General features: G+C 43.3%; 1 protein-coding gene across 1 annotated transcript in view; it reads right to left on the bottom strand.

The window, feature by feature from the left end:
* LRRC7 (leucine rich repeat containing 7) overlaps window positions 1–27,843 on the bottom strand; it is an 84,584-nt gene that overhangs the window by 15,835 nt on the left and 40,906 nt on the right. Inside the window, exons 9-18 of the mRNA XM_042819149.1 lie at window positions 27,200–27,344; window positions 25,352–25,424; window positions 22,583–22,712; window positions 22,084–22,199; window positions 13,888–13,957; window positions 12,210–12,309; window positions 11,407–11,531; window positions 7,004–7,204; window positions 2,173–2,271; window positions 210–321 (exon numbers count right to left, since the gene is read on the bottom strand). Of these exons, the coding sequence (XP_042675083.1) occupies window positions 210–321; window positions 2,173–2,271; window positions 7,004–7,204; window positions 11,407–11,531; window positions 12,210–12,309; window positions 13,888–13,957; window positions 22,084–22,199; window positions 22,583–22,712; window positions 25,352–25,424; window positions 27,200–27,344 (1,171 nt within the window). The remainder of the gene's footprint in view (window positions 1–209; window positions 322–2,172; window positions 2,272–7,003; window positions 7,205–11,406; window positions 11,532–12,209; window positions 12,310–13,887; window positions 13,958–22,083; window positions 22,200–22,582; window positions 22,713–25,351; window positions 25,425–27,199; window positions 27,345–27,843) is intronic.

Raw genomic sequence — 27,843 nt, 5'->3', positions numbered from 1 at the left:
GCAAACGTTTTCAGGAGGTGATGTTTGGAAACTAAGCTCCAGAAAAAACATTTTCAAATATCCATACTATGGATATATATATGTGTGTGTTTGTGTGCATAAATACGTACAAAATACATTTTATAATCAGTGAAGTATAGAATATGCTAGATTCTGTCTATGCAGATTATGTGTGCACCCCTCTAAAAGGCTGTAAGTCAAGTTAGTACCTTTCTTGTCTTTACCCAGAAGAACAAGTTTGGGTGGGTACAACGGAGTCTCTGGCAGGGAAGGACGAAGTTCCCCTATCCTCATCTCACTGGCAGGATGTCCAAAGGCATCCTGAGGAATACAATAATGTAGAGTAAACATAGGAAACAGTGTCAACAAACATTTTAAAGCCTTCTTTTCATGAATGTGACAACACACCGACACCCCACCAGACAGAAATAATCTAATCACAATGATTCGTCAGCTGAAAATTCCAATCAGTCCTACAGAAATACTTCTAACATTATGGTGATGCATTCATTTTGAAAATGTGGACAAAACAGATGGAACTTGTAGGATACATCAAGGCCGCGTAAACATTTTTGATGAAGCAGAAGTCACAAAAATGCAAGCTGCCAGTAGAAATAATTAAAAAAAATAATATTGATATCTACTTCTAACTTCAGGAGTAAGTGTTCCTCATTCGTTTGTGGCATTAGTCCTTCCATAGATTCAGGTCATGATGTTGCTACACTTCATTAAATTAAATAATTTGGGTTTCAAAAACTCCTCAGGAGTTCAGCAGAGTTCTTTCTGCAGACTTTCTAAGATTCCCCTGCACAACATTCTGCAGTTCCAGACAGCAATAGGATACATACTGAAAATAACGTATGTTAAAAAGTGGAAAGAAAATGAGATGGGGTTTTAGTAAGAAGTATTTTAAACAAGTGCTTTTAAATTAGGCTCATGGGATAGCCAGAAGCAGGAAATTAAGATGAAAACAAGCAATTTGGGGGCATTTTTTTATGTCACCACCGGAAAAAAGTTTAGAAATAAGAAAGGTGCTATTCCCAAAGATGGGTGACCTGGGGAGAGAGGGTAGGAGAGGATGCTAAGCGGAGGGATGGCAGAGGTAACCCTGCGCCGAGGAGGAAGACAAACAATATGGGAAACCCACATTGGGCATCAGTGTGTGGGATCAGGGGAACATCATGGGGAGAGAACTGATGGGGATGGGTACAGCAAGACTGTGCTAACTAACAGCAGGGAAGATCCCTGTGGGAAGGAGTAAGAGAAACATGCATTGGCTTGGAAGTGGGAGGATGAGCCGTGATTTTGTAGAGGATGGAGGCTGGGGAAGGAAAATACCCAGTGAGAAAGAAGACATTTTAGAGAGCTACCAGGAGAAAACAAAAAATTAGTAAAGAAAACGAGGAAGGAGACAGAAGAAACGTAACTGGGAGGGAACTTTCTCTTGTGGAGACACGATGGGGGTCCTGTGCCCAGACCTTAGCTGTAAAGGTACTCCAGTGATCACAGGTCACACAGTTTTAGAGAGGAGTCAGTAAAGGTAGGAGGTGTAACATTTAGACAATTTAAAACGGAGTACCAAAAACAAAAATGCATCACTGAAATGTAAACATTTTTTTTTAATTTTACTTGATTTTAACCCAAAAGAAAACCTCGAGGAAACTGAGCTCCATTAACTACTTTGTAACAGCAGTGGAAACGAAGATTTGTAGAAGCATTTGCTGAGTGATTTATTCTTGATGAATGTGATTAGATTTACAAAACAGGTATGTTAATCCTTCTGCTTTTGTGTACTACTAGAGACAGTGCCATACCAACATAGAAAAGAGCAGGCATCCTCACAACCCATTAACTTAACCCCATCAGTGCTAACGTTTATGCAAATACAGCTTCACACTGCATGCTGGGATACTGCAGGATTTTACTGCCTTGATGTACAGAGCTCCCTTGTGGTACGTGTGATTTCTCACCTAACAGTACCAGTGTGCACACAGCTCAAAGCTAGCAATAGTGAACAGCCTTTTTCCAGTGCAGAACAATCGTTTCTACTGCAGTGTAACAAACTAATCATGCAAAAAGATTTTTGAAAAGTAACAAAGTGCATACATTCAGGGAGAGAGATTTTCCACTTTTGAAGCATGGTGCATGCTTCAAACTTATTTCTTGTTGTACCTCTGAGCTTTTTGTACGCTCTTCTTTCTCCTTCCTGTCCAGAGTCGATTTATGAGTGTTGTCTGTATCAGACAGTTGACTCTTATGGAATTCTTGCACCTAGAATCCCAATATTGTGCCATGAAACTTTCAAAAGTTAAAAGCTCAAAATAAAACTACTTGCTATAAGGCAGGATGAACCAGCAGTTCCATTTTTGATATAACAATGAACACAGATTTTATTTTAGGTGTATGACTTTATGCAGTTTTCTATGCCATATTCTTTCTTTTCTATCATTTTAGCCTCCACTCTGGCAGTTCCAACAAAAATCAGTACATTTTGGAAAGAATTAGTCTGGCATTTGTGAACATGCCATGAAGTGAAAGATGTAAGAAACCCCAACCATATTCCATTTGCTACTACTTGGCTTAAAAGGACAAAAAGGGCACTAATGGAAAATAAAAGGTATTATTGGATAGATCAGTTGTGAGGACAAAAGAAGGAGATGAACGTACTTGTGTTTTATTCCCCAGGACTAAACACAGGAGGATATATGCTGAGGATAGAAAAATATGGCGAGCTGTTCCCCAAGAGAAAGCGCACGGCAGAAACCAGCAGAATAATCGGGAAAGAGAAATACTGTCTGACAACATAAAAACATCACATCAAAATCTAGAGAGCTGTGATTTTCAAAATAACCTCATTCTTAGGGTCTGCTTGCAAAGAACAGAAAGACTCTGAGCAGAGCAGCCCGGGGCTCGGTGCAGGAGCAGCACACACAAGGCAGAGGCGATGGTGCAGGGCTGTTAGCCTGCACTGGACCAGAGGAATGAGGGCAGAGGAACAACCTGCTGAAAGCTGGGGCAATCTGAAAGATGCCACGCCAGCCATACAGAAATCGAGAAGCAAATGCAACAAATAACCAGATCCAGGCCAAGGTTACTTGGTCCAGGTTGTACTAAGGTTTTAATGAAAGAATAAAGACGAATCCCCTTCCATAGAAGTGAGGCCAATTCAGGCGCAGGCCCAGCTGTGTGTGTGCAGGACAAAGCCTTGCTGTGCCCCTCACCCAGGGCACCCCTCTGCAGGTCTGGGCTCCCTTGAGAGCTACAAAGCCTGGCTAACAAGTCCTCTCCTGGCAAGACCACAAAATGCAACCTGCCTGAAGCTGTGTGAAAACCAGTCATAGTATTTTGCTGATAGCAATTACCAGACTGACCAAAATAAAATGCAGCCAATCAATCTAGAAACGTAGAGAGTCCCCAGAATGTGGGATTACCCCACAGGAATGCAGAGCAGAGGATCTGCCATCTGTTCCCTAATCTGAGCCACTCTCCTGCCACAACAGCAGCTCCCAGGAGGGCCATTTCAGTGACCACAGACCTGAGGGCTGTCCCACGCAGAGTGTAATGATGAGATGCAAGTCCCTCTAAGGGACAGAACTGGTGGAAGGAAAACTGAATGCAGAACTGGGATCTGAAGGTGGGGAATGAAGGAACCCTCAAGCACATCTCAGCTGGTCCAGCAGCCAGCATACCACCAGCCATCTCCAGCAGGCATTCCCACGCAGCAGAGCTCTGTAAGAAGACACGAGCTTGCTGATTTGGTGACATAAGTACACGAGGAGCAGACTGGGACAAGGAGTTTTGGGGGCACTATGCAGTGAGACATAACAGGTCCTGAAAAACAACTGCCATGGGCAGGTAGGGCTGTTTCTGCTCTATGTTTCTGCTTTGCAGCCCCATGGACTGGCCAGCAGCTGGAGGAATGCACGCACCAACCCAGACGGCTCCGGTGATCAGAAGTACAGCATCCAAGCAGTGACCAGAACTCCCTACAGCCAAAGATGCCAAAGTCTGTAATGATCTTTTTATTGTGAAAATGTTTTACTTCAAAAGGCCAGGCCTGTTTGCCAACATGGCCGGAATTGTGGAAAGAAAACCTACAGATGCTAACCAGCCAGTGCTTAGTCATGAACTGCAGAGGATGGCAGACCTAGCAGCATCTTGCTAAGTTATAAACCATGGGCCTGTTCTGTTCTGTATGTGGTCTTCAGTGTGAGGACAGAAGCCCCAGTGTCACCCTGAGTTACAGCACCTCAGGCTCTGAATTGCACTCCCTGTGTTCTCCCATCTCAGGAGGAAACCAGCTCTCAGTCCACACGGATATGCACCCGAGGGCAGACATATCACTGGGGGTGCTGACAACAAAGAGAGTCTCGAGTCTCTTGGAAAAAAGTCCGAGTCCACAAGACATAGACCAGGCCCACGTGCCACGACACAGTGCTGCACCTCCTGAATCCTCATGCAGGACCCACGCCTCAAGACTGAATTTCTGGAAGGAAGGCTTTACCTTGGAGACAGTCCTGAATGATGCCTCTAACATCCAGACTCTTAGACAAGGTCAGGCAGGAGTCAAAGTAACTCAGAATTAACTTTAACACGTTTGACACCCTATTTGGAGAAAGCTCTCTTGCAAGTCAGACCTCCAGAACAGAACACCATCACCTTCCTTCTGTGACTGGAAGCCACCAAGGTCATAACCTCAATAAAGATGCTCTGTGCTATGGAGAAGTCATATGGCAAAACTCGATAACGAAGATATTTCTGGCTCCTTGTTAAATATAGGTCATTTTGTTGCAAAGTGCCCATCAAGGCACGGCCTAAAAGCAGACACAAACTGAAAACCTTCAGGACAAATTGCCCTCCCAGTCAGATTGTCATTGTGCATCTCAGGGGAAAACAGCTCCCATGACGGATACATCAATGAATGAACTGAAGGCAGGCAGCCCAGGGGAAATAAAAGCATGCAAAGTCTTTCTGGAAAGGCAGGATGAGTTTTAGACTCTCTAGAAGATCTGACTGAGCACAAAACAGAAAGAACACCCTTCTCTCTCTCACTCCCATCCCCCTAAAACAACACAAAGCTGAGCAAGTAAAGAAGAAGGAAGTTAAAAGGATTGAGGTCTTGTTTTGACTGAAGAGAGATGAAGGTCTCAGCAGACCCAGCACAGCATCTGCAGCAGATTACTCAGAAGAAAACCATCTCTTCTTTCTACTCAGTGCTAATAAACCTGCTAGGAATTAACACAAGGGATGGAATGCTGCACTCTGGGTTAGAAAAGAGATTTTTTAAAAAAACAGAAACCTGGGAGTCATGCAGATCTCTTTGCAATGATTTTCTCAGTCCATTCGTACCAAGAATATTAACTGTAAAGATCGCAGTTGCCAATTTTTGGTATTCCTCACTGTTGCTCATGGAAGGGGTACACAGTGTTATCCCAGACTTCTTTTTGGCTACAAGGCACATCTTTCACAATGAAACACAGGACAATGAACAGGCTTATTTTAAGTGATGATTAATTAAGAAACTGCTTATTATCACTGAAGGTGGAGGGTGATGCAGGGGGTTTGAAATGTACTTTGTTATTCATTTCAGATGCTCCCTTTAATTATTTAGAAACAATTCTGTGAAGACACACGTGTAAATTAATTGCAAGAAAACCCAAGAGAGATCAGAAAAGAAACCAGCTGATCTGACTTCGGAGGATGAAAAGTGAGCATTGCACCTGAAATTAAATTACCTTGTTATAAGATACTGTCTTCAGTCTAAATCTATCAGAACACACCTGCATTTTCAAACTGTATTTTAACTTGAGGCTTGAGATCCTGTCTCCTAATTATCTGCAAAGCAAATGGAGCTTAATTATGTTTTATTTAATATGTTACAACTGAAATCATGCCAATATTATTCACAAAATCATTCACACATTTTCTACACCCCTTCTTCATCTTTACACGGGATGCCAAAGAGAATAACACAGATACACCATCTTGCTTTCCTGCCATGAAAGCTTCCCAGTGATGCTATCTGTCTGAATGACAAGAACACTATTTTTTTCCTGTAGCTGAGCTATTTTGCTGCTGGCCCTTTTAAAGTATTAGGGAAACCAACATCTAGGCAAGGTCTACCATCTCCAGTATTGCAGTAAAGGAGGATGAAAAACACGTCTACGTTGATAGGATGGAAATAGTTCATGTGTTCTGTGTTAGATACAGTTTGTAGACCTGTCCAAGCACCTTATAACCTATCAGTAAATACTGCCAGAGTGAGAAATTCCCCCTACGTGTAAGTCGTACCTACGTAAAGTAAGCTGTCAATATGAAGGCATCAATAAACAGATGTCCTCTCAGATCAAACTGCAGCTGCTTACGTCAGCTTTGCACAAGTCTGTGCAGTATTTTGGAATGACCTTTCATGAAATACAGTTAGGTCAGAATAGAGAACTCTCACTATGTGTGCCATCCCACTTCTGGCCAACACACATGGCTGGGTGGTGCAACACACTGGAAGTCACCGGGCAGCACTGATCTATGGCTCCCTGTGGTTAGGAGGCGCCTCTGTTGGCTTCATTAACTTTGGACAAGGCTCTGTATTACACGCAATGGGATTGTAAGAAGCAGAACCTTATGGTGTAGCACTGTCAACAGAACAAACTGATTTTTCATTTACATATTGTTGCAGAGAAACATTTAAGTCTGAGGCGTAACTCACAGTCAGTTCCATTTTCTCACCAACAGGCAAGTTGGCCATGTGGTAACATTTAGGAGAGAGCTGATACATATCAAGACAAAAATTCAGATCCAGCTAGATTTAAAATCAAAGCTTCAATCTGAAAATGTTAGTAGTATTGGGGAAAGAGCAACTCAGTATAAAACCAGGTTTACTTTGCAGAATTAAACTAGAAGCATTAGGCAAGAAGCTCACAGCAGACGCAGCACAGCATTTGAGGGAGTTATACTAAAACCCCGTCTTGAACTCTTGAGAGGAACAACGATCCTTTTACATTACCTCCACTGAAATCTCCTTTGGTGCCATGGGCCACTTGTGCTCATACTTGTCTTTCACAGTTTGTTCAGTGTTGGCGGTTGGTGCTGAGTTCTCAGGCCGTACTCCATGGCTTGTTTTGCCCACCAGATTTTGAACTGATTTTACCATATTCTTTAAATCCTCCGGGTATGGAGTGGGATAACGTTTTAGATTTATTTCAACCTGAACATTCATAAAAAGAATTAAAGCACAAATACAAAATGAAAACAGCATGCAAACTAAAACCATGGTTACAGTACTATGGCTAAGTGCAAATTCCTCAAATTGTTATTAGCCTATTTGAGGTAGCCTGTCACATACAGCTAGCCCTCACGGATTCTTCAGTTCTTGGAGCAAACTTGGCAATCAGTTACACTGTGGCAACTTATGATGGAATTCCAGTGACATAAAATAATGGATGGGCATGCTTCCCTGCAAGCCTACCTTTCACCCTGGGAGAGTATAGCATTTTAATTCTGCACTTGGCCTGAGAGTACTAACGTATTAAATCACACTTCTCCAAAATGATACTGATGCAAATGCAGAACTAATTGAGCTATGCTCAGCATAGAGAATTAATCAGAATTATCTATAATAGCTGAGAACGGAATCTGCTCTACTGGGATCTATTTGCTCTTTGAGATGTGTAATGTACATACATGCACTCAAGTACGTGAATTCTGCTCCAGTATACAGAAATACAGGAAAACAGACTTAAACCACTACAGAAAAGTCAACCCGTGTCACACTGAACAGTACTTTGACTGACAGACCTACAAATTCCCTACAACAATCAACACTTTGAGCTTTTTGTTTTTATCACTCAGAAGTAAAGAAATATTGCAGTCATCCAAGTCCAAATCAATCACAGCTTGAAGACAGCACTACAAAATCTCAGGATGGAGCAACAGGAGAAGAGGGGCATGACACAGCACTGTCAGCAAACTGCTCAGAGTGGACAGGGTGGCAGGTTACCAGGCCAGAAGCGATCCAAGCAGGAAAGGGGACCTACTACCTGGTGCTGGCCTCTCCTTATAGCTCCCCATCGTGTCACAGACCTCTTTTGTCTGCTGTATGTCACATCCCGGCACGAGGAGAGATGCTGAGGAATCAAACAAAGCCTGACCTCAGCACGCTGCCCGTGGTGGAGGCTTCCCACTGCTGCTCTGCCCTTCCATAGGCAGGAGCTCTGACCCCAGGCACAGCCCCTGGGACACAGTAGGTGCTGGCTCTACCTGCCATTCTCCTAGGGCTGAACTTGGGGTGGGAACGCAGCAACTTTGAATCGAATTTGGGGGGTTGGAACTACATGATCCTTGAGGTCCCTTCCAACCCGGGTGATTCTGTGATTCTGTGAATTTCCTTCAGTGAAGAAAAGTGGCAGCTCCCAGAGCAAGCTGAGTGTGTCAGGATAACTGAGCTTGTTTGTGAGGCTGTGAAATTTGAAATTAGTCTGTCTTTGCTGTGCGATAAGTAAGCAGAAGCCTTTACAGCAAAGTTTTACCCAATTGCATACATGAGGTGAGCAAAGGGAGCTTGCTTTTAATAGGTCACCATACTGTCATTGGATTTTACACCTGTGACAGGTGGGAAAAGGGCAATTTTGGATTCAGATGATGATGGTCTGTCAGTGGGAATATTTTGGAAGCAAAATCACGATCGATTTGAAAATAAAGCTATATGAAATACTAGCATATAATTCTGAGCCACAGTAGAATAAACATTACATATAATAGATTCTGACATGACTTTAACATAAAACGTTAAAATGTATGGCTATGATGTCATATGTTAATAAAGAACTTCAACAGAAAAAAAGAAATTAAGTCTGTAAAGCATTACTAAGGCTGTGGTTGATTTACGGTTGAAAGAAATCATTTTCAGATGTGGCCTAATGAGGCAATCGCTTTTTCAGAAAATCCGAGCCATGATTTCAATGCAAAAGCTACAGACAAGCATAGAACTGCAGTCACAGAGCAAATCCTCAGTAAGCACTAGCCAAAGAGAAATTAACTAAAGGACTTTCATGTGATAGGCAAGTCAGACAGGGATTTCAGTAAGAGCCTGATATCGCTGGGCGTATTACGCCATAAAATACTGGCAGCTGTGGTGGGTGCTATGCACTAGAAAGCAGATATTTTCATTGCTGACTTAGAAATATTGCTGCAGAGAAAACTGTCAATGCGACACCAAAATAGAGCGACTCTGAAAAGAGAATTATCAAAGTTCAAAATGCTTTAAGGAAGAATTTGTTGAATAATGTAGATCTTCAAATCGGTGTTATGTAGCGTGGATGGGAAGTCAGTTTTAAATATGAAATACATAAAATGAAAACCACGTGTGCTTTTATAAAATGCAAACAATGTTTGTGGTAACCACCCCTTGCTAATTTGGGATAACCTTCAAATTCATCCCATGAAGGTCCCTGGTAGTGATGGGTATCTGGTGTACACACGGAGATAGAAAAGAGGAGAAATGCTCTCTTCAGGATGCACTGATGGAAGGACGTACCTGATCAGCTCCTAACTCCTTGCTTAGCTTTCTGTTTAATAACTCTTCTTTAAGCAGTGACTAAGGTGTGAACTCCAAAAGGTAATGTTTTGTTCTGATGAAGAGATACCGGGATCATCACGGAGGAGAGCACCGGGTTGGAGCACCTGCCCTGCAGAGAAGGGCTGAGGGAGGGGGGCTGAAAGGAGAACGCTCCAGGCAGACCACACTGCAGCCTGCCAGGGCCTCTGAGGCTGCAGGAAAGCTGGGGGTCTCTCATCAGAGAATTTTAGCTAAAGACAGGGGGTAATGGCTTTTAACTGGAAGAGAGGAGATTTGGAGGAAATTCTTCCCCACGAGAGCAGGGAGGCCCCAGCACTGCCGCCCAGAGCTGTGGGTGCCCCATCGTGGAGGTGCCCGAGGCTGGGGGTGGCCCTGGGCAGCTGAGCTGGTGGGAAATGTTCCCTACTTGGAACTTGGTGGTCTTCAAGGTCCCTTCCAACCAAACCATTCTATAATTTTATGGCTCTATAATTATATATGGAAATCGAGGAATCTTGTGCAGAAATAAGACTCGCGCTGATCACTGGTTTACATTCTCTCCACAGGTGGGAGTGAAAACAGGTAAATAAGAACTCCAGAAAATATATTTTAGCGTTGGGCTCTTCCCCTACAGTGGCCCAAAGGGTAAATGCCACCTTGGCTTCAGCTGCCAAGCCAAACATCGGGGACAGAGCAGCCCTGCAGGCCATGGCTCACCCACATGGCAAAGCCCCTCATCCCAGCAGGAAGGACAGGACAGGGTGGGCTGTCCTCAGCTCATCCCCAGGCATAGGATGGGTTGTGTGTCCAGGGCTGCTTCTGGGACACCCCAAGATGCAGCACTGGGCTCAGCAGCATTTGCCTCCCCAGTTCCCACACAGCAGATGGCAGCACTCAAACTAGACTATAGGAACAGCATTAGCTGAATGAAGGATTTTGTTTGTCTACAGAAATAGCTTACTCAAAGGAAGCATTGGTTTCAGTCATCCATAGAGTTCTGAAATATATTAAAACCAAAATGGCTACGCAATGTATTTCTTATATTACATTTCAATACCAAAAACAATGCTCACAAATAAAAGGTAATACAATTCAATCCACCTACAATCTTAAAATTATCTATTTCTCTGTGAACACTTTTGCACACCTGGACATGTTACTCACAGTCAAAGTTATAACAAGAAGTAGTGGAACAATGTGAAACTCCCAGGAACTCTGCTTTCCACACATAAGCTATAAATCTGCAGTTCATATGGGGTAAAATTTCAGTTTAATCTATTTATTGTGAGTCAGATTGCTTTTTTAATTCATTTTCTGTTTTGCTAAAGTATTAAAGCAGTAGCGTAGATAACAATTATATTTGGTTGCAAGAGTTAAGTGAAAACTCCTGATTAGGAAAAATATTTAAACAAAAAATCAATTTTCCCAGCAAGATCTAAATGGGATATTAGATATTTATTATTAACAGCTCTCATCAGCTTTCACCTTGAGAGGAATACGGAATCCCCACAGGATCTAAATATTTCTAAAGAATGATGTGGCTGGAGAGTAATCCCAAGTCCCCAGCGTTCTGTGTGCATTTTGTCTTAGTGATGAAATGGGTGCCCCATTAGGTGCCCAACGCTCAGCCTATGGGTTTGGACTGATTTCTGATATCCCAGTCATTCTGTGTGGAAAATAACCACAAAATTCCAGTTCTGTGCACCTCAGAGAAAACAGGGATGCTTATGAAATGCGGCCAAGTATTTTCTCATTATTCAGAACAGAGAAATAGTTCAATTCAGCATCTGTATTTTGGACTCTGTCTCTAATATGTGAATGCAAAACAAACAAACAAACAAAAAAACCCATACCTTAACTTTCCCTGGATTTTCCTCCTCTTCCTTTTTTTCTTCAAATTCAAAGGCAACAGTCATACGTTGCTGTCTCTGCTCCTCCCACAAAGTAGGGTTGAAGCTATCACTGTCTGACTGGAAATCTACAGTTAAATTGCAAGCGGCAATGCAACAGAACAAGAGATTAATGCCCTCAGCAAAGACTGGAAATCACCTAAAAAGAGAAGCTCTTGGGTGATCCTGAAACATTGGATCATTGTCTCAAAACTGTTGAGGGGGCAATGGAAGTCATAACTAAAAACACCATTAAAAATAAACATGAATGCTCAGATCACAGAGAGAATGGTGGAGAGCAAGAGGGCTTTGGGGCACAGCTGGAGGAGGAGCATGGAGGCTCTCTACCGGGATGCAGGGGCTTCAGAGCCAAGCCCTGGTTTTGTCAGGCTCACAGCTCTGCTCCCTGTGACCCTTCATCTGTGTCCAACTTGCTGTGTTACACTTTTGTTACCCCTTTTTCTTTTTTTTAATAAACATTAACAGTAGTGGATATTTTATAGGCAGCCCAAGGCAATTCCTGTTCTCTCTGTGCAGCCCAGGCAGGCCAACAGGTCGGACGCCCTTGGGGCTCCAGGAGGTGCCCCCACTCCTCTCTGAGAGCAATGGGCTGGAAGCAGGAGCCTTTGGTGCATGGCAGCACATGGGCTGCTCTGTGCACACCGCTGGCTTCAGGAGGAACAGACACTGCTGCACAGAGCCACCGCTGAGCCCCCAGACCCCACAGCCTGCTGCTGCCTCAGGGGGGAAGGCTGATGGTGTTTTACCTTCATCGCTGCGGGGTTGCTGGGGAAACATGTAGTTAGTCAAAACTCTCTGCTTCGTTTCCGGGTGAGCCTCAGTTTGCAGGGGGATGAGAGCCTTGGACTGTGCAGGAAAGGCAAAACAAAGAGCTGGTCACTGAGAGCACGTCTGTTAGCCAGGACGGAGTTTTAGCAGGCAACAAGCAGAAAACACAGGAATAACCAAAATTCTGAATGGAAAGAACCCTCTCCATGGGCCAAGCCAACGGTGTTTGGTGGCACTTCTACCTCTCCCATTCCTCAGTCTGCCTTTAACTCCAGGATCACCATACAAACTCTTACACCAGAAATACCGGCTGCATGCTTTAAGCCAGGATGCCCAAGGAGTGGGTCCTGCAACTGTGAGGTGCTCCTGGTGCCAGCTGCATGGAGGCAACACTGAGTTCTACTCAGCTGGCTATCATTATTGATGTGCTGTAATGCAGCACCCAGGAGGGACTGTCACAGTTCATGGATTAGAAGGTGATCTAAACCTGATCACTAACGTCAAAATGCAGAAAAAGCATTGTCTGCTTAGTTGGAAGTGTGTGTTTGGTGGATGGGTAGGGGCATTTTTTATGGAAATAAGAGAAATTAGAATCCTAATTTAGTGCTTGAAGATTTATTCATCCTTGTGTATTAATCCTCCCAGACTGTCTCCCCTCCCTTCAGCTTGAAGCCCTTTTCTTAGCCATACAAGCAAAAACTAAATTGAAAGGGAAATGCAACAAAGCACTGATGCAGCTGTCCCTTTGCTTTGCCTCAGTGGATGGCATGCTGCAGGCAGCACAGCACAGCCCCAGCTCCTGTGGCTGCCTCATACAGATACAGGAGGGACTCATTCCCAGCAGCATCTGTATGCTCCTCAGCTTCAGTTAAGGAGATGTAATGGTTGATGCTGGGCTTTATTGTAGGGAGGGAAAGATGACACTACGAGAACTTACTGCAATTATTAAAACCTAGGTATGTTGAACTTGTCTAAAGCTGTACAAATTGAATTTGTCTCCACTTAATCACATTCTGGAACTGCAAAATTATCCTATCCACCAATACTGCAAGGACTGATGGGGCTTATTCTAGTGCTCAGATGCTGGGTAGCTGTTACCTAAGGAATTAATGGTAATGCCACATGAACTGAGCTCCCTGGAACTAAGGAAGGCATATCTAAAATTAAGAGGAACTTAAATGAGAATTTTCTCTAAAACAAGACTGAGAGTTGTTGTGCATCTTCTGTACATTTAAACTCTCACTGGCTTCACTGGAGTCTGAAATATGCAGGAAGGGAAGCATGGACAGGAAAAGGCAGAAGACAAAAATGGAGGGGTAGGGACGAATAAGGAATGGGACAAACTAAGAGCAAGGCTGAGAACAAAGCCTTGCCTCTTGGATTTCTGTTTACAGAACATTCTCTTGATAATTCTGATCACTGTTCATTACTTTCATCAGGGCACAGAAGGCTAGTTAGCAGCAAGCAATAAGCCCAGCAGTGGCAGGTTTACCCAGATAATGAATGCCAGCCAGGACTGCCTACAGCTTGGTAGGGAAGTAACACCCGGGCTGGGACAGACCTCTTCTAAAGCTCTGCTGCATGATGTATGGCTACAGACCTCATTCATGGCCCCTGTACCTTACTAAAGAAATTATGAACGCTGGAAGCCATTACCTGGTTGTCAGAAAGCCACAAAGCTGCAAGTTCTTTGAGTTTAGTAAAAGTGAATGGCAAGTTCTTCAGCCTGTAAATGAGAAGGGAACAGCGTGAGTCCCTCACTGCTACATAATTCCTTCGATACACAGCATGATTGGCTTGATCAGACTAAAAGTGCTATCATTTCTTATCTTTATTTTCTCTCAGATTTTGTTAAAATACAGCATTTTACTTAGGGGATTCCCCTTTAAGTACTTCCACATTAAGGGAGATATTTACACCCTGTAACAGAAAAGATTTGCTCCAGCAGGACGTATAGCAAAGTCCTACCAGCTTTCAGCATAGGTGACATAGGGAACCTTTGACTTACCAGTTGCATTTTGGAACACAAATTACTCGAGGATAATGGGAAATTCATTTCTGCAGAAGTGCCAGGTATAAAATCAAAATAAGACAAATTCACAGTGAACCTAAATGGCAAAATCAAACAAAACAGTAAAAAAAAAAAAAAAAAAAAAAAAAAAGCCTTTTCATGATATGTGTGAATACCTTGCCTCAAACAATCTGCACGTGGGAGCAGGGAAGAGGTGATGAGGTGGCTGTGGAAGCTCCAGCCACGCTTTCACAGGAAGCACCCTGTTCTGAACACGGTATTTTCTCTTTGCAGCCCATCTCAAAGCACAGAGCAGCCCTGGTCACACGCTGCTGCTCCCCAGCTCCGCGTTACAGAGGGCTGCCAAAAGAAGCAGACCACCGAAAGGAAGGACTGCAGAACATTTACTGTGATCTAACCACAAAAAGGAGGTGTAAATCCCTTCCCTGAGGGGCAGGCGAACTGATAGCACAGGGAGAAAGAGTGACAAACCTCCAGCAAAGACAAGCAGCTGCCAGCAGAACCCTCTGCCCCTCTACCAGCAAACAACCAGAAATATCCCTACGGTCATGAAGACTGTGATTTCAATAAGAATACCTTATCCAAAAGGTGATGTCCCTATACAAGTGAAATAAATTGACATGAAGGTGTATACACTCAGTGTGCTATGAAATACCTGCATAGATCAGGGTGTTTTTACACGTGCTTGCATGTTTAAACCTATAATTAACACCAGGAGAGTCTCTAAACCTCCTGAGATTTGGTTTTCAATGCTATCTTAAAATGCATACATCATCTCTGGAACAGGACAGATGGAGATGTTCTTTATGCACAGAGGTGACAAGCAGGCTCTCACAGCACAACGGTTCTTCAATCATGGTTATCTGGACATTTTACTCAGATCTTTTTTTCTGTATAAAGAGACAAGAAGTGGCTTCTCAAGTGACACCCTTACTGCTCTGCCTTTGGGACGCAGCCTCTGCAGAGGTTGCTGCTGCTGCTCCCAGCTCACTCCAGTTGGGTGAGGGGTATCAGAGGGAGAACACACCTGGTAAGCAGAAATGATGTGTGGCAAGGGAGTCCCCGGGCTGGTTTTACATTTCCAGCCAAACCAAACACAGAGTTCTTCATCTGTAATGGCCAGAAGCCCCAACACCTTGCTTTAAGTGTCTGAAGAGGATTGATTCTGAGGTGCCGTTAAGGAGAAAAGATGTCAAATCAGAGATCAGTGAATGGAGGCACCCAAAATCAGTGCTGATTTTTGACAATCTGCCATCAAAATGAAACCCAGCCTCTTTTTCTGACTGCAACTTTTTTTTCCACATTTAAATTCATGACTGCTTTTCCAACTGTGTGAAGTTGATCAACATTTCCCCCCCATCTGCAGTAACAACACAGCTGCATCTCTCTGACTTTCATGAACAACGGAATTACCAAGAGAGGTTTTGCATTTTGCACACTTCAGAACAGGGCCTGCTGTACTTGCTGCTTACACTGGATTAGTTTGACCACCAAAGGTAGATACATAACTGTTCATCAGCCAAAACGAGGTCGTACCACCGTTACAAAGCGCCTCCAATGTTATGCATAGATGCAGCTTCATCTACTTTACATTTACTTATGTTTACTTTCCAGACTGTGGGCCAGATCCCATTTGGCCTGCATCAGCATAATTCCACTGGTTCCAAAGAACTAAGTCACAAACCTGGATTAAAGATTTGGCTTTCTCCTCTGCCTTTCAGCAGCACAGACAACGTGATTGGTTTGCTCTGCTTCCATGCACCTAACATGTGGCTGCAATCAGACAGTAGTACAAAGACATGGAAAGTTTATGACTGTGCTGCTCAACGAAGAGCTTTTCTTTTATACTAAATACTGAAAGATCTCACTAGATAGCATGGAAAGCTACATGCATAATCAGTTTTATAAGTCTAAGAAAATATATCCACAATGCTAGATTAAACTTTAATGGGTGCATAGATAATTCATTGAGAAGATGGTCAAATTAATTAACTTACAAGTAAGGGGCAAATTACACTGTACCAAAAGAACCTTTTCTTACTACGGAGCAAACAACGCCCTGCTGGAAGCTGCTGCTGGCCTGGGGCAGAGCAACCACCGTGCAGCAGCCTGGGCTGGGGGCAGCCTGGGGGCACCCAGGGGCTGCAGGCAGGGACCCCTCCAGCCCTCTGGAACACAGACACTGGGTCTAACACTCCACTGCACACACTTTCTTCCACAAACAAGTTTCATTTCTCTGCCATTTTTAAATCACTATTAACTTCAGTTTGGAATCTTTTAAACTGAGTTGTACGAAGAGCTAGATGTGATCATAAAATAATCTCTCAGTGTTACAGATATTTTCTGTATTTGTATTAGGTTGAAGTACATATGAAACCATGCTAAAGCTTAAAGGTTATTAGCAGAAATATTTCTCATAAGTTGTGCTCTGAAGCACCAACCGATTTTTCAGCAAAACACCTCTGACCTCCAGCAGCCACTAAAGCACGAGATGCACGCGTCCTTCTCACAGTGTTTAATTTTCACAAAGGTAACGTTTTCTTATAAGAAAAGAAATTTTTTCCTTTGACGTCCTCGAGGTGAGTGAAAACAAACTAAAGCAAAATGGCACTTTTTAAAGGGACATCCCTGAGCACCAAGCTATTGGCACCCTGTGACCCCCAGCCTCAAGGAAGTGCTGTATCAGTGCGTTATGATGTGCTGGAATGAAGACACTGGGGTAATTCAGAGTAGCCCAGCCAAGGACAGCTCTCCATGGTCATGCTCAGCAAATGGATAATAACAGGGTTTTCAGAGCGTGAAAGTTCAAAAGAACATAATTCATATTAACTCTTTCATTTACTGCTCACAAAAACACTGGAGGATGTTAATGGCCTGAAGCAATTACCTCTTTGTCAATAAGCAATACTGTACAAATAACTGAACAGGAAAAGATACACCAAGGAGCAGTCCTACATTTTGGAACGCAACGCAATCTTATGCTTGTTTCATCCAACTTCTGTTCCTGATACTCAGTGTAGCAGTCAAGCTGTGACCCCGGGACAGAATCACAAGCAATGCAAATACAGAAAGGTGATGACTGGTTAAGCTCTTCTGTAAGAACAATCTAAAACTAGAAGAAAGGTTACTTACCAGTAACCGATGCTCTTTGAGAAGTGTAGCCCAAATGTACATTCTAACAATTCTACCTCTCAATCACAGGACTCAGACCTGGAAGGACTCTGAGGAGAGAGGAGAAGCAGATGGAAGACAAATGTATCTGTGGACTACACACTGTGAAGAACACCGGTTACTGGTAAGACATCTTTTTTTCTTTGAACGAATCCCACGTGCACTCTTAGCAGTGAGCGAATCCAAGCAGCTCCCCCCAGGGACTCGCTACACGGTGGAAGCCTCTGCATCTTTCATGCATCAGTAACTGCACAACTACATTATCAGATGTGCATTGGCTCTTGAAGCACCAGAGATGCCTGGCAAAGGCAAGGATGAATCCCCAGGTAGTTGCACTGCAGGTAACTGGAATCAAAACTCTCCTGAATGCACAGGAAGGTGTGTGAAGCCACCTATGCTCCGGTCAGATGCACACTAACCCTCGTTAGACTCCACTTAGCAATGTGATGGCAAGTTGGGGTTCAGTCCACCACTGCCCTTTATTATGTAGTAACAACAAAATGCTGCGTTTCCTGGGGATGAAGAGTCTGTGAAAGGGATGAAAAGGTTTGGACCTGAAAAGATAAAAGGACAGAGGGCTCCCAGCTACAGAGATGAGAAGGATAGATACAGTCTTAGTGCATAAGGCATGGGAAAGAAAAGCTGGAGTGTAATTATCTGGTTGAAGTTGAGTTATGATATGAATACCTGTAGAAAATCCTGAAACTAAAAGATAGCTTCTGGTCAATTCAAATGAACAAGGTCCATCTTAAAACACTGAGGGCCTTCAGAAGACAAAACAAGAGTGAAAACCTGTAGTAGCTGAAACCATAGTATTGAAAAGGCTAGGGAGGAACTCCAAACACTGACCCACCTCCGAGCAAAATATGTCAGCTCACAAAAAAATTAAGATTCATTTTAGCCTGAGTGCATTGTTTGTCATGTTCGCCTCTTTTCTGAAAGATATCCAATGAGAACTTAATGGAAAATCCTGCACATGAAAAATGTAGGTATTTTATATTAAGCAGACGAGCTCCAGGCAGTGCAAAGGATGGGGTTTTTCCTCATCACGTGCTACCTCACAGCTAAGTTGCCCATCATACCTTGTATGCACGACCATTTGGAGAGCAGGCTGACAACGTTCCAAGCACTTTGGCAAGTTCAAAGCCACCAGTACCTCTGCACTCTGCGTGCCTGGAGCCAGACTGCACTCCCCATGTCATGAAGAACGTATCCAGATAGAACACTTTTTGTGGAAAAACAGCATCTCACAAGAAACACTCAAGTAGCCCAGCTACTAGCAGAGAAAGTTGCTGGGATAAAGACAGTGACCTAAGAGGCTACTGGACATGCAAGTTCAGCCACTGCTGTAGACACTGTAGGTAAAATTTGGCATGTGACAAAATAGAAGGAGATGGCTCTGATCTAAGTTATTCAGTAGGAGGAACCTGCAGTGGGCAGATCCCCAGTGAAAGACTGCAACCCCTTTGTAAAACTATATATCCATGACAATCCTCAAACATCCAGCACGGGCTGACAGTCACAGCAGCAGAGTCTGCTCCCTCTGAAATTAACATGCAAAGCTGCACGAGCAGCCTAACAGGACGGACATGAAATCCTCTCCAGAGTCAGGAGCAAGAAAGTTACACAGAACGGACAGACAAATTCTAAAGGAAATCTATGATCATATGCACAGTCCATCCCCATTTGTTGTTAGTGCAAGGAGTGACTGCCAATCCTCAGAAGGTTTGGGTAAAAATTGGAGGTCTCATGCAAAAGATTCTGTCAGAGCAGTATGTAGTGTGAATGGGTCTTCCTTAGCAGCAGAGCCTGCAGAGTCCAGGGCTCAGCAGGTCTCAGAACAGGCTGCCAGGGAGAAGCCTGACCCCTGACCCAGGAGCTCCACGCCATAGTACAAAGCAAGTGCAGAGGCACCTTGGATCTAGAATTGTCTTTCTGCTCTGCTTGCACGTCTGTGTATCTTCTTCCGATGGCTCAAAGGGAAAGAGCTGATGTGCTCTACCTTCTCTGTCATATCTGAAGAAGGAAGAGCAGAAGGGCAAAAGTATTATGATAACATGGAAAAGTTCCTAACCACAAGCAGAGCCCGAGTACAGTCCTTATTAGCATGTATACGTGGACTCATTCAAAGAAGGAATGGATATTGCCTTACTGCTACATACATATGAAAATGGAAAATGGAGAAGACCAAATGAATAAATAAGGATCCGGCATTAAGACTGCATCTGAGCTCTGTCCAAACTCTTTGGCGCTGAAACTTTGGAACATCCGTTTCACTAAGGTAGGAAGTTCCACAAAAAAAAAGAAATCAGCATGGTCACAGTGTGTCAGCAGGGCAACAACCAACCTCAGGTGGAACTGATGTCAACAAAGCAGGAAAAAAATCCCCCAGGCCCCGCAGGAGAAGGGAACCTCTGTGAGATAATTCAACTGTTCCTACCTCTTCTAGTTCAGACCACTCTCCAGCTAGCTTTCTGATGGCTGCAACTCACTGCACAGCTTTTCAGGTTGAGTTGAGAGAACAGCTTCCCATCCCAGTGAGGAAAGGCTGTCTTCTGCCCTCCCCTCCTTCCTGCCTTGGTGCACAGCCACCGTGTACCTTCAACTGCCTTTGGTGTTTGCTAGACACCACTGGGAGCAAACTGAATATGTGGGGAAAGTCAGAATGTGACCACAACAACAAGATAGATCACTTCTAGAAGTTTTAGGGAGTCAAGCCATCCCAGCCACTTCTCTGAGTAGCCCTGAGAAAGCACAAGGAGATGTAGGGCTATTAGCCAGCAAGAAAGGGGAGTGGGAAGGACAGTGATCTCCACGCCCCAGCCCAAGGAACACCCCGAGATGCTAGTCTCAGTGTTTACTCCACAATGGAAATCCCACTGCTTTGTTATCTCTGGGCAGCCAGAGAAAAAGGCAGCTGGGCAGGAGTGCTGCTTTCATGGCAGCCAGCTGTCAGGTCAGCTTGCTCAGGAGACCTGGCATACTCCTACACCTCTGCTGCCTTCTCCCAGCAGCAAGCCACCCCCTCCCTGTCATCCCAGTAACAGCACTCAGAAAGCAGTAATTACAGATGTAGTCATAGGCTGAAATCTGCAGCTGACTCAGCAAAAAGAAAGAAAGAAAGAAGCGAAGAAAGAAAAGAAAAGAAAAAAAAAAAAGAGAGTAGTTTTCTTCTTCCTCAATGCACATTCATGGCATAATAACAGGTCCAAGCGATCCAGCTTAGAGTGATTTGATGTGCCAGGGAAGGTACGACAGCTGCAGCTCCCTGGCATCTCCAAAGCACACTGAGGTGCTCTGACAGCCCTGGTGCCCCTCCAGCTGGCTGTGTGCAGTAAGGTGGGGCTGCCACTGGAAGCACCCATCTGAAAACTCAACACGTGTCTGACAGGCTGCTTTCACCTGCATCCCTATGCATTCAGGACACCCAGCTGTCTGGACAAAACTGAGCTAGGACAGGACAGGGCAGGTGGATGCAGAACAGTGTGGGGAAGCTGACTGCTGTGCTGGGGAGAATGCTGGAAAAGAAAGAACTCAAAATGTGCCTGAAACACAGCTTCAGGCTGCAGGAGCACAGGTAGGAGCACAAACCCCCAGCACTGCGGTGTGCTGATGGGACCGAGCACCCACGTCCCTGGGAAAGCACTGGGACCTGAAACCCAAGGTCAAGATCTAAGATCTGATTCTGGGACTCGGGCGGTTTCCACAAACCTGGAGCTCAGTTTAGCTTTACATACCAGTCTGTACATAATGTATTTTATGATACACAATTGCAGCGAGGAAAATGATCTAATGGAATTAAGTGAACAATTTTGAACAGATGTATTACAAGGGTTTCAACATTACTTGATTTTATACTTTCTGGTCAGCCTTAATTTAACAAGACTGCTGACAGTAAATTGGACCAGGTACACAAAGTGCTTCCCCAGATATTTACTGGATACGAGTGATAAGTAGTTGAAACAGAAAAGTGTTCACACACTGACTATGAACACGTTCTTGGAGCACGTTGATCTGGAAATTCCATGGAAAAGTCATTTCTGATGGCAGTTGGAGCACAGGATGCAGACCAAGAAAGCCTCACAGTAAGCACTGCATTTCTCAGAGCAGTCGTGTGCATGAGAACAGAACCTGGTGGGGTTCTGTTGGTTTTTGGCAGGACCCTCGCCCCACTGAAGGGAGCAGAACATTTTCTTTTGATTTCGGTGGAGTTGGGGTGGTATTTCACGTGCTGGCATGTAATGATCTCATACAGCAGCTTGTCACAGTTTCCTTATCAGGGCACACAACACTGAATTATAAAACTGCATCCAGTTTTAAAGCCAAATATCTCACTTTCACGTGGAAACAGCAGCAGACAAAGTAAGCAAGCAGCATTTCATCTCTGATAGAGCACTGAGAGTCAGATCCTTGTCCCGTTCCAACTTTGCTTTGGATGCCAGTAGAATTAAAACCAAACCATGAAGATTAATCAAGATATTTTTCCCTATAGTTTAAAAATTTCAAGTATTTATAAATACAATTTTATACGTTTTGGATGCATCTACATATATTATAGAAATACAATTTAACAAATGCCTAAAAAGAAATAGCTATTTTTTTAAAACATATTCTCACAACGCGAGTTAGGAACATGATCTGAACCATACCTGTTATCACTCAGGTTTAACACTCTCAGCTTCTGCATCTGACCTATTTCATCTGGAAGAAATTCCAGTTTGTTGGAGCGCAGGGACATCACGGTTACGTTTTTGCAACTTCCAATCTGTGAGAATGGGGAAAAAAAAAAGCAAAAGATATAATAACACTCACTCTGAAAAACATTATCATCATTCACTCAACATCAGAAGGTGGCCAAATTATCTTTTTTGTTTTTTTTTTATTCCCCTATAAATAACAAAGAACAGAAAACAGAGTCAGAAAACACTGTCTTTTGACAGAAACATCAGGGAAATGCACTTTGCTACCTGCACTGCTGCTTCCCAGCAATGCTCTCCCTTTTGCATAAAAATCAAATTGTTAGTTTGATTTTTACCACTTTACTGCTTTTGCAGTAAATTAGTTGCTTTTACAGCCTTAACAGGGATGAAATCTGAGGCCTATCACAAAATATTCTGACGTAATTTGAAAACAGAATCAGCTTCTCACTTCTCTGGGCAGCTCAGGAAGGAAATTCTCATCCACAGCCAACGTCCTCAGGTTGTGAAGGTAACCAATGGTAGAAGGTAACGACTCCAACTCATTGCAGCTGCAGTCAAATTCTTCTAATAAAGATAAACTGAAATTGTAAACGCACTTATTAGATGCTGTGTGGGGGTTAAGTAACAAAAATTTGCCATCTAAAACCTTCAGAAGTTTCGAATCATCACAATTCTGCAGCCATTGTGCCCCGAAGATGGATTTATTACAGATTTCCCAAGAAGTCTACAGTAACAACATTAATTGTGCTGCTCATTCAAACCATGGAATAAAAGTTTTGTGACCCATCGAGAATACCACCATTCCCCACTTTTACTGCCCTTTTTTGCTCCATGCTTACTGTGGTTTTTCTCTCAGGTGCTCATACCAAATTTGTGCATGAAAGAGGGAAGTCCAACTCGAAAGCTTGTTCAATTAAAGATGCATGCGATGATAACGGAACCAGAAAAGCTCAAGTATTGAAAAGCTAATTTTGGACAACTGCTTCTAATGGAAATTGGAAGCTCTCATCCACTGAACTGTAATGGTCAAGAGTGACTTGACTTTATTTGAAAGATATTGTCTGGCACGGATGTTCTCAGCTTCTGTTCTTCCTGGTGACTTCATCAGTAGACAAATGAAGATGGCCACAACAAAAGCAACAAAGTCCTCATGAAAGTGTGCTGTATCTGTAACCACCATTGCAAAGCATTTAGTTCAGAAAATGATTTACCATTCACCATGGCTTGTGGATGAACGCTATGTTGAGAATAACTGCTATAATTCCAATCATGCTAATTTATCTGAAATTTCATTAGCTGTATTAACTTTAATGTCTTCTTGGGCTTGAAATCTATAGAAGAATGATCTGAATTTAGAAGAACAGACAAAAATCAGTTGCATGGGCTGCAACCTTTATACCCAGAAAGCAGAAGCAGGGGCACTCAATCAGGTCCTGTGGATACAGGCTCCTGCCCCGGGTCCAATTCCTAAAGCCCTTTATGTAAATCCTCTGATACTATCAAACAAGGGAAAGATAAATATATGCTTAAGTGTTTTACTAAGCTGAGTCTGCTGAGCACAGCATCTTGCAGGTCCAACTCCAAATGCCATTTGCAGGCTTGTGCTCCAAACATGCCTGCCAAAAATGAGGGTGGCAGTTCACTGCTAACAACACTGACTCAGGCAGTGCTGAAATGCTCCGTGGCTCATCAGGAAATTGGTCTCTGGAGGGAGAATTCCCTCCTCCACATTGCTAATCTTTGTGTGAGAATAATACACTCTGCAGTGGGTACCGTGCCTATCATTATGGAGAAAGAGGCCCAGTAGGAAACTATCCAAGTGGATGAGTCAGAGAAAGGAAGTTCATTTTGATGTGGGAGACACCGTCCTCATTAAGTGAGGGAAAGTGCTACATTTAAAAATAACGTGGTAATATTGGGTGATCAACCTGCTGTTCTGCAGTCACACCTTTCAGAGCAGCAGTACACATCTCTTACAACACAACTGTGGATCCTCGACAAATAGGACTGAACAGATACCAAGCAAGAAAAAAAAAAGATGGAATTCCCTTCAACCTGAACAATGCAATCCGTAAGAAAATACTGACGTGTCATGACAGCTTTTAAAGAATGACTCCCAGAATTGCTAAAGGTGACGTTGGACACAACATCAACTTTCCTGCAGTGTCCAACACAGCTTTGAGCCTCGTCAGCTCTCACTGTCAGAAGCGATTGCTGCACAACCAGATTTCCATTTTATCACCCATGCAGCCAACTTTTAATGCACCCCATTAATATCACATCAATATAAAGCACTACAAGAAGTGCATCGCAGGAAGCCAAACCTCAGGTTTCAGTTGCTGCAGTTTTCACTGTCCGCTATTTTCTCTGATGCCATGTGAACAACAAAATTATCACTGAGAATATTACTATAGAATGGGCTCAGGAGTGGGACAGCACTGGCTATGGAGGTTAGAGATTATTTCTACTCTGGAGATCTCACTGTGCAATTCTCTGCTGGAAGGGATGTGTGTCATGCGAAGCTATAAATCGAATCAAAGACCTTCTTCCAGGAATGGCAGAATAATCATACTCCAAAGCAAGGCAGCTGGTTCTTTGTATTGCTTTGGGGAAAGGCCTGGACCTGCTTTGAGTTTTACAGCAAGCTGTGGCTTTCAGGCAGGCAACTCACCAAGGCAGCAGAGGAAAGCTCTGTGCGCAGCAGCACCACGTGGAATTTTGCACCAAAGATCATGCAGTATCTGATCAAACTTCAGCAAATCAGTGCTTTTATGGTATTTTCACTGTTTTTATGCATACACCTACAAAATTGGCATGGCTTTTTCATTTATGCTCCTGCAATACTTTAAGGCACCTTAATATGTATGTGGTACACAGCCATCTTCTTTCCAACATCAGTCCCGGCTGTTGCTATGGAAACTGCCATTCCCCCAGTTCTTATCTTTCTTCTACTTTTGTTGCTCTAATCATCCAAACTGCAAGTGATTCACACCACAAACACTGCTTCATCCTTTGTCTTGAACAACACGGTACATTTCACCTTCCCATCGCTTACGCCACTGTAAGTCCAGAGAAGCTGCTCCACGTGTCGGCGTGACAAGCTGTATGTCAGGGGCACGTTTTGGGATGATTTTGTAATTCAGGGCATCTTCTTTGTCTTACTTTTGATCTCAGAAAAAAAGCAAGCTGAAGGGAAAAGATTTCTCTTGATACTCACTTTCCAATCGCGTTGGGCAAAATTGTGAGCTGATTGTCATCCACTTTTAACGTGGTGAGCCTTTTCAGCAGCCCTGCAGAACAGGAAAGGAAGGAGGGAAGAAAAGTATTCCACGTTCATCTTAACTTTCTGTAATCTCCAGTATTCTCAGTTAAACAATAAACAAACACATTCCTGCCCCATTGAAAATATTCTGCATTACAATGCAGCGCAGATTAAACGTTGAGCCGAAATGCAACGAGTACAATATTAAGTGCATTCTGAAGTGCTGAAAAACGTGGAGAGAAATAAAAAGGAATAATACCCTGTGGCCTGATTAAAAGGTGCTCAGGTCCCAGAAGATCCCCAGCAAAACTACCTGAAGTAAATGCTGCACTTTGAGTGCTTCACAATACGTAGGAACAGACAACCGGAATCAGTCCTGAAGGCACTTGTGCATGCAGCTAATTCTTTTTGTTAAGAGAACTGCTAGATATTGAAGTGTCAGCAGATGCATTACTAGGTAACGTTTATCCAGGGAATGACACTTCTGCTTTGCACTGTGAAACAGGGAGATCGATACAATGGTAAAGACAGAAAGGATAGGAAAATCATTGCATCACAGTGGCTGAAACTGAGCTTGATACAGTCAGAAAATAAGATTCCCACCTTCTGGAAGTTGCTGACATTTCAAAGTCTGCTTTTGCCCTGAAGGAGTTCTGGAAACTCCAAAATAGCTTTACAAACATTTGTAATCAGCATTGGTTATAGTATAAATTAACTATTTACATAGAGCTAATTATTAAGTGGAATGCACCATAGTATGAAAGCTGAAGCAGATGAAAAGTACACTTCAAAGGGATAGCAGAAGCATTACTCACTTCCATCATAGTACATTTCTGTTGAAAAGCCAACATGTTCCAACAAACATCCAGGCTTCAACAGCACTGTCTTTTAAGAGGAAAAATTTCTACTAAACAGAACTGCAGCAAGCTGTCACCTGAAAATGCAGTACTGAAATGACTCTGCTTTGCTTCAGTTACACCTATTATGATTCAGTAATAGGAATTTGGAAATGAGCACTGAGTGCACAATTCACAATGTCAGCATCCTTCTGTACCAGAGTTATGTAACCTTGAAAAATCAATCTGCATATGCATATCAGAAAACTGCATCGAGAATCAACTGCAAGGCTGATGGTGAGATATCGCATCAGAGCAGAATGGGAAACAGCTGTAACAGCCGCTCAGTAACGTTCATGTAGTAGAGTTTTGTTGGCCAGCTATACAGTCTGCAGGCTTGACTTTGATAACTGAAACAGGGGAGGGTCCACAGTGCCACCATGCTGTGTATCTGGGGGCTCATCTGCTGGAAGCAACAGAAGAGAGCAGGGACCCGCAGTGTTCCTGGAGCAAACCTGAGGGATCGGCTGTCCAGAGCCACGTCCCTACAGACACCTTCCAGAAATCCTGCGTTCTGAATAATTCAGGAATTCTATATGTGCAGAATAGTCGAAACAGAAAAGGAATAGGTTGAACTATTTCTTCTTTTAATGCCATCACTGGAATTGCACTACTGTAACTAGTTTTCTTCAAGAGTTTAATACTGTTAATACAACCACTTTTATATTCCCATCCTAATTCAGACCAGATCGATAGTACCTTTATTTAGTTTCTTGAAAAATACAACTCAGAATAACCTACAGCATCTAACTATGGATTTTTTTTTTTTTTTTTTCTGAAGTTCAAAGCAGTCTTTATGGACTGCCCCAATACCAGATGTATGAGTGCACAATTAATTCCTTTGGAGTTTAATGGCAGTTCTTGTTCCAGCTTTATCACAAAGTGTAAAAACAGGAGCTTTTCTCACCTATGGAGTCTGGCAGTTGCTGCAACATATTTGATGACAACAGGAGGTCTTCAAGTCCTTCACATCCCGATATGTCCAAATCAACAGTTTCTATCCTGTTTTTTGACATATCCAGGTACACGAGCTGTTTTAACTTCCCTATAGACTTAATAGCACGTTACAGAGCGTTACTTCAACAGATAGACATGGCATGCCAATTTCCAAGTTTAAAGACCAACAACTGCAATACAGACTTCTCCTGGTTATCACAGCATGCTTTTCTATCTGTCTCACTGAATCAGTATTGGGATTTCTTCAGAAAGCTGCAGAAGGAAAGGCATGGGGCAGAGCTGAAAACCAGCTGCTCTGTGAGCCTAGGTGATAATTCTAAGCCCTATTAAAATGCTGCCCATTGCCATTAAACCAGCCTATAATCCTGCACCAAAATAAACAATGAACTCCAAACTGATTCGGGTGCTCTGGATTCATTAAATCTGGAGGGAATTTGAGTTCTCAGTGCCACATTGCTTTATTACTTTCTTTGGTCGGACCTGGATCCCAGGGACACAACTCAGCTCACCCACCCACAGCAGCACTGGGGTGTCATATGGCAGCAGTGCATTTCTGTGTCATATCGACTGCCTACATTTTGTGAAGTCTAAAAT

The sequence above is a fragment of the Centrocercus urophasianus genome, unplaced genomic scaffold (genome assembly GCF_019232065.1).
Source record: "Centrocercus urophasianus isolate 14NV4802_14NV808 unplaced genomic scaffold, USGS_Curo_1.0 seq_18, whole genome shotgun sequence".
In the NCBI taxonomy this organism is placed as follows: Eukaryota; Metazoa; Chordata; class Aves; order Galliformes; family Phasianidae; genus Centrocercus; species Centrocercus urophasianus.
This window is presented reverse-complemented; position numbering and strand designations above follow the sequence as displayed.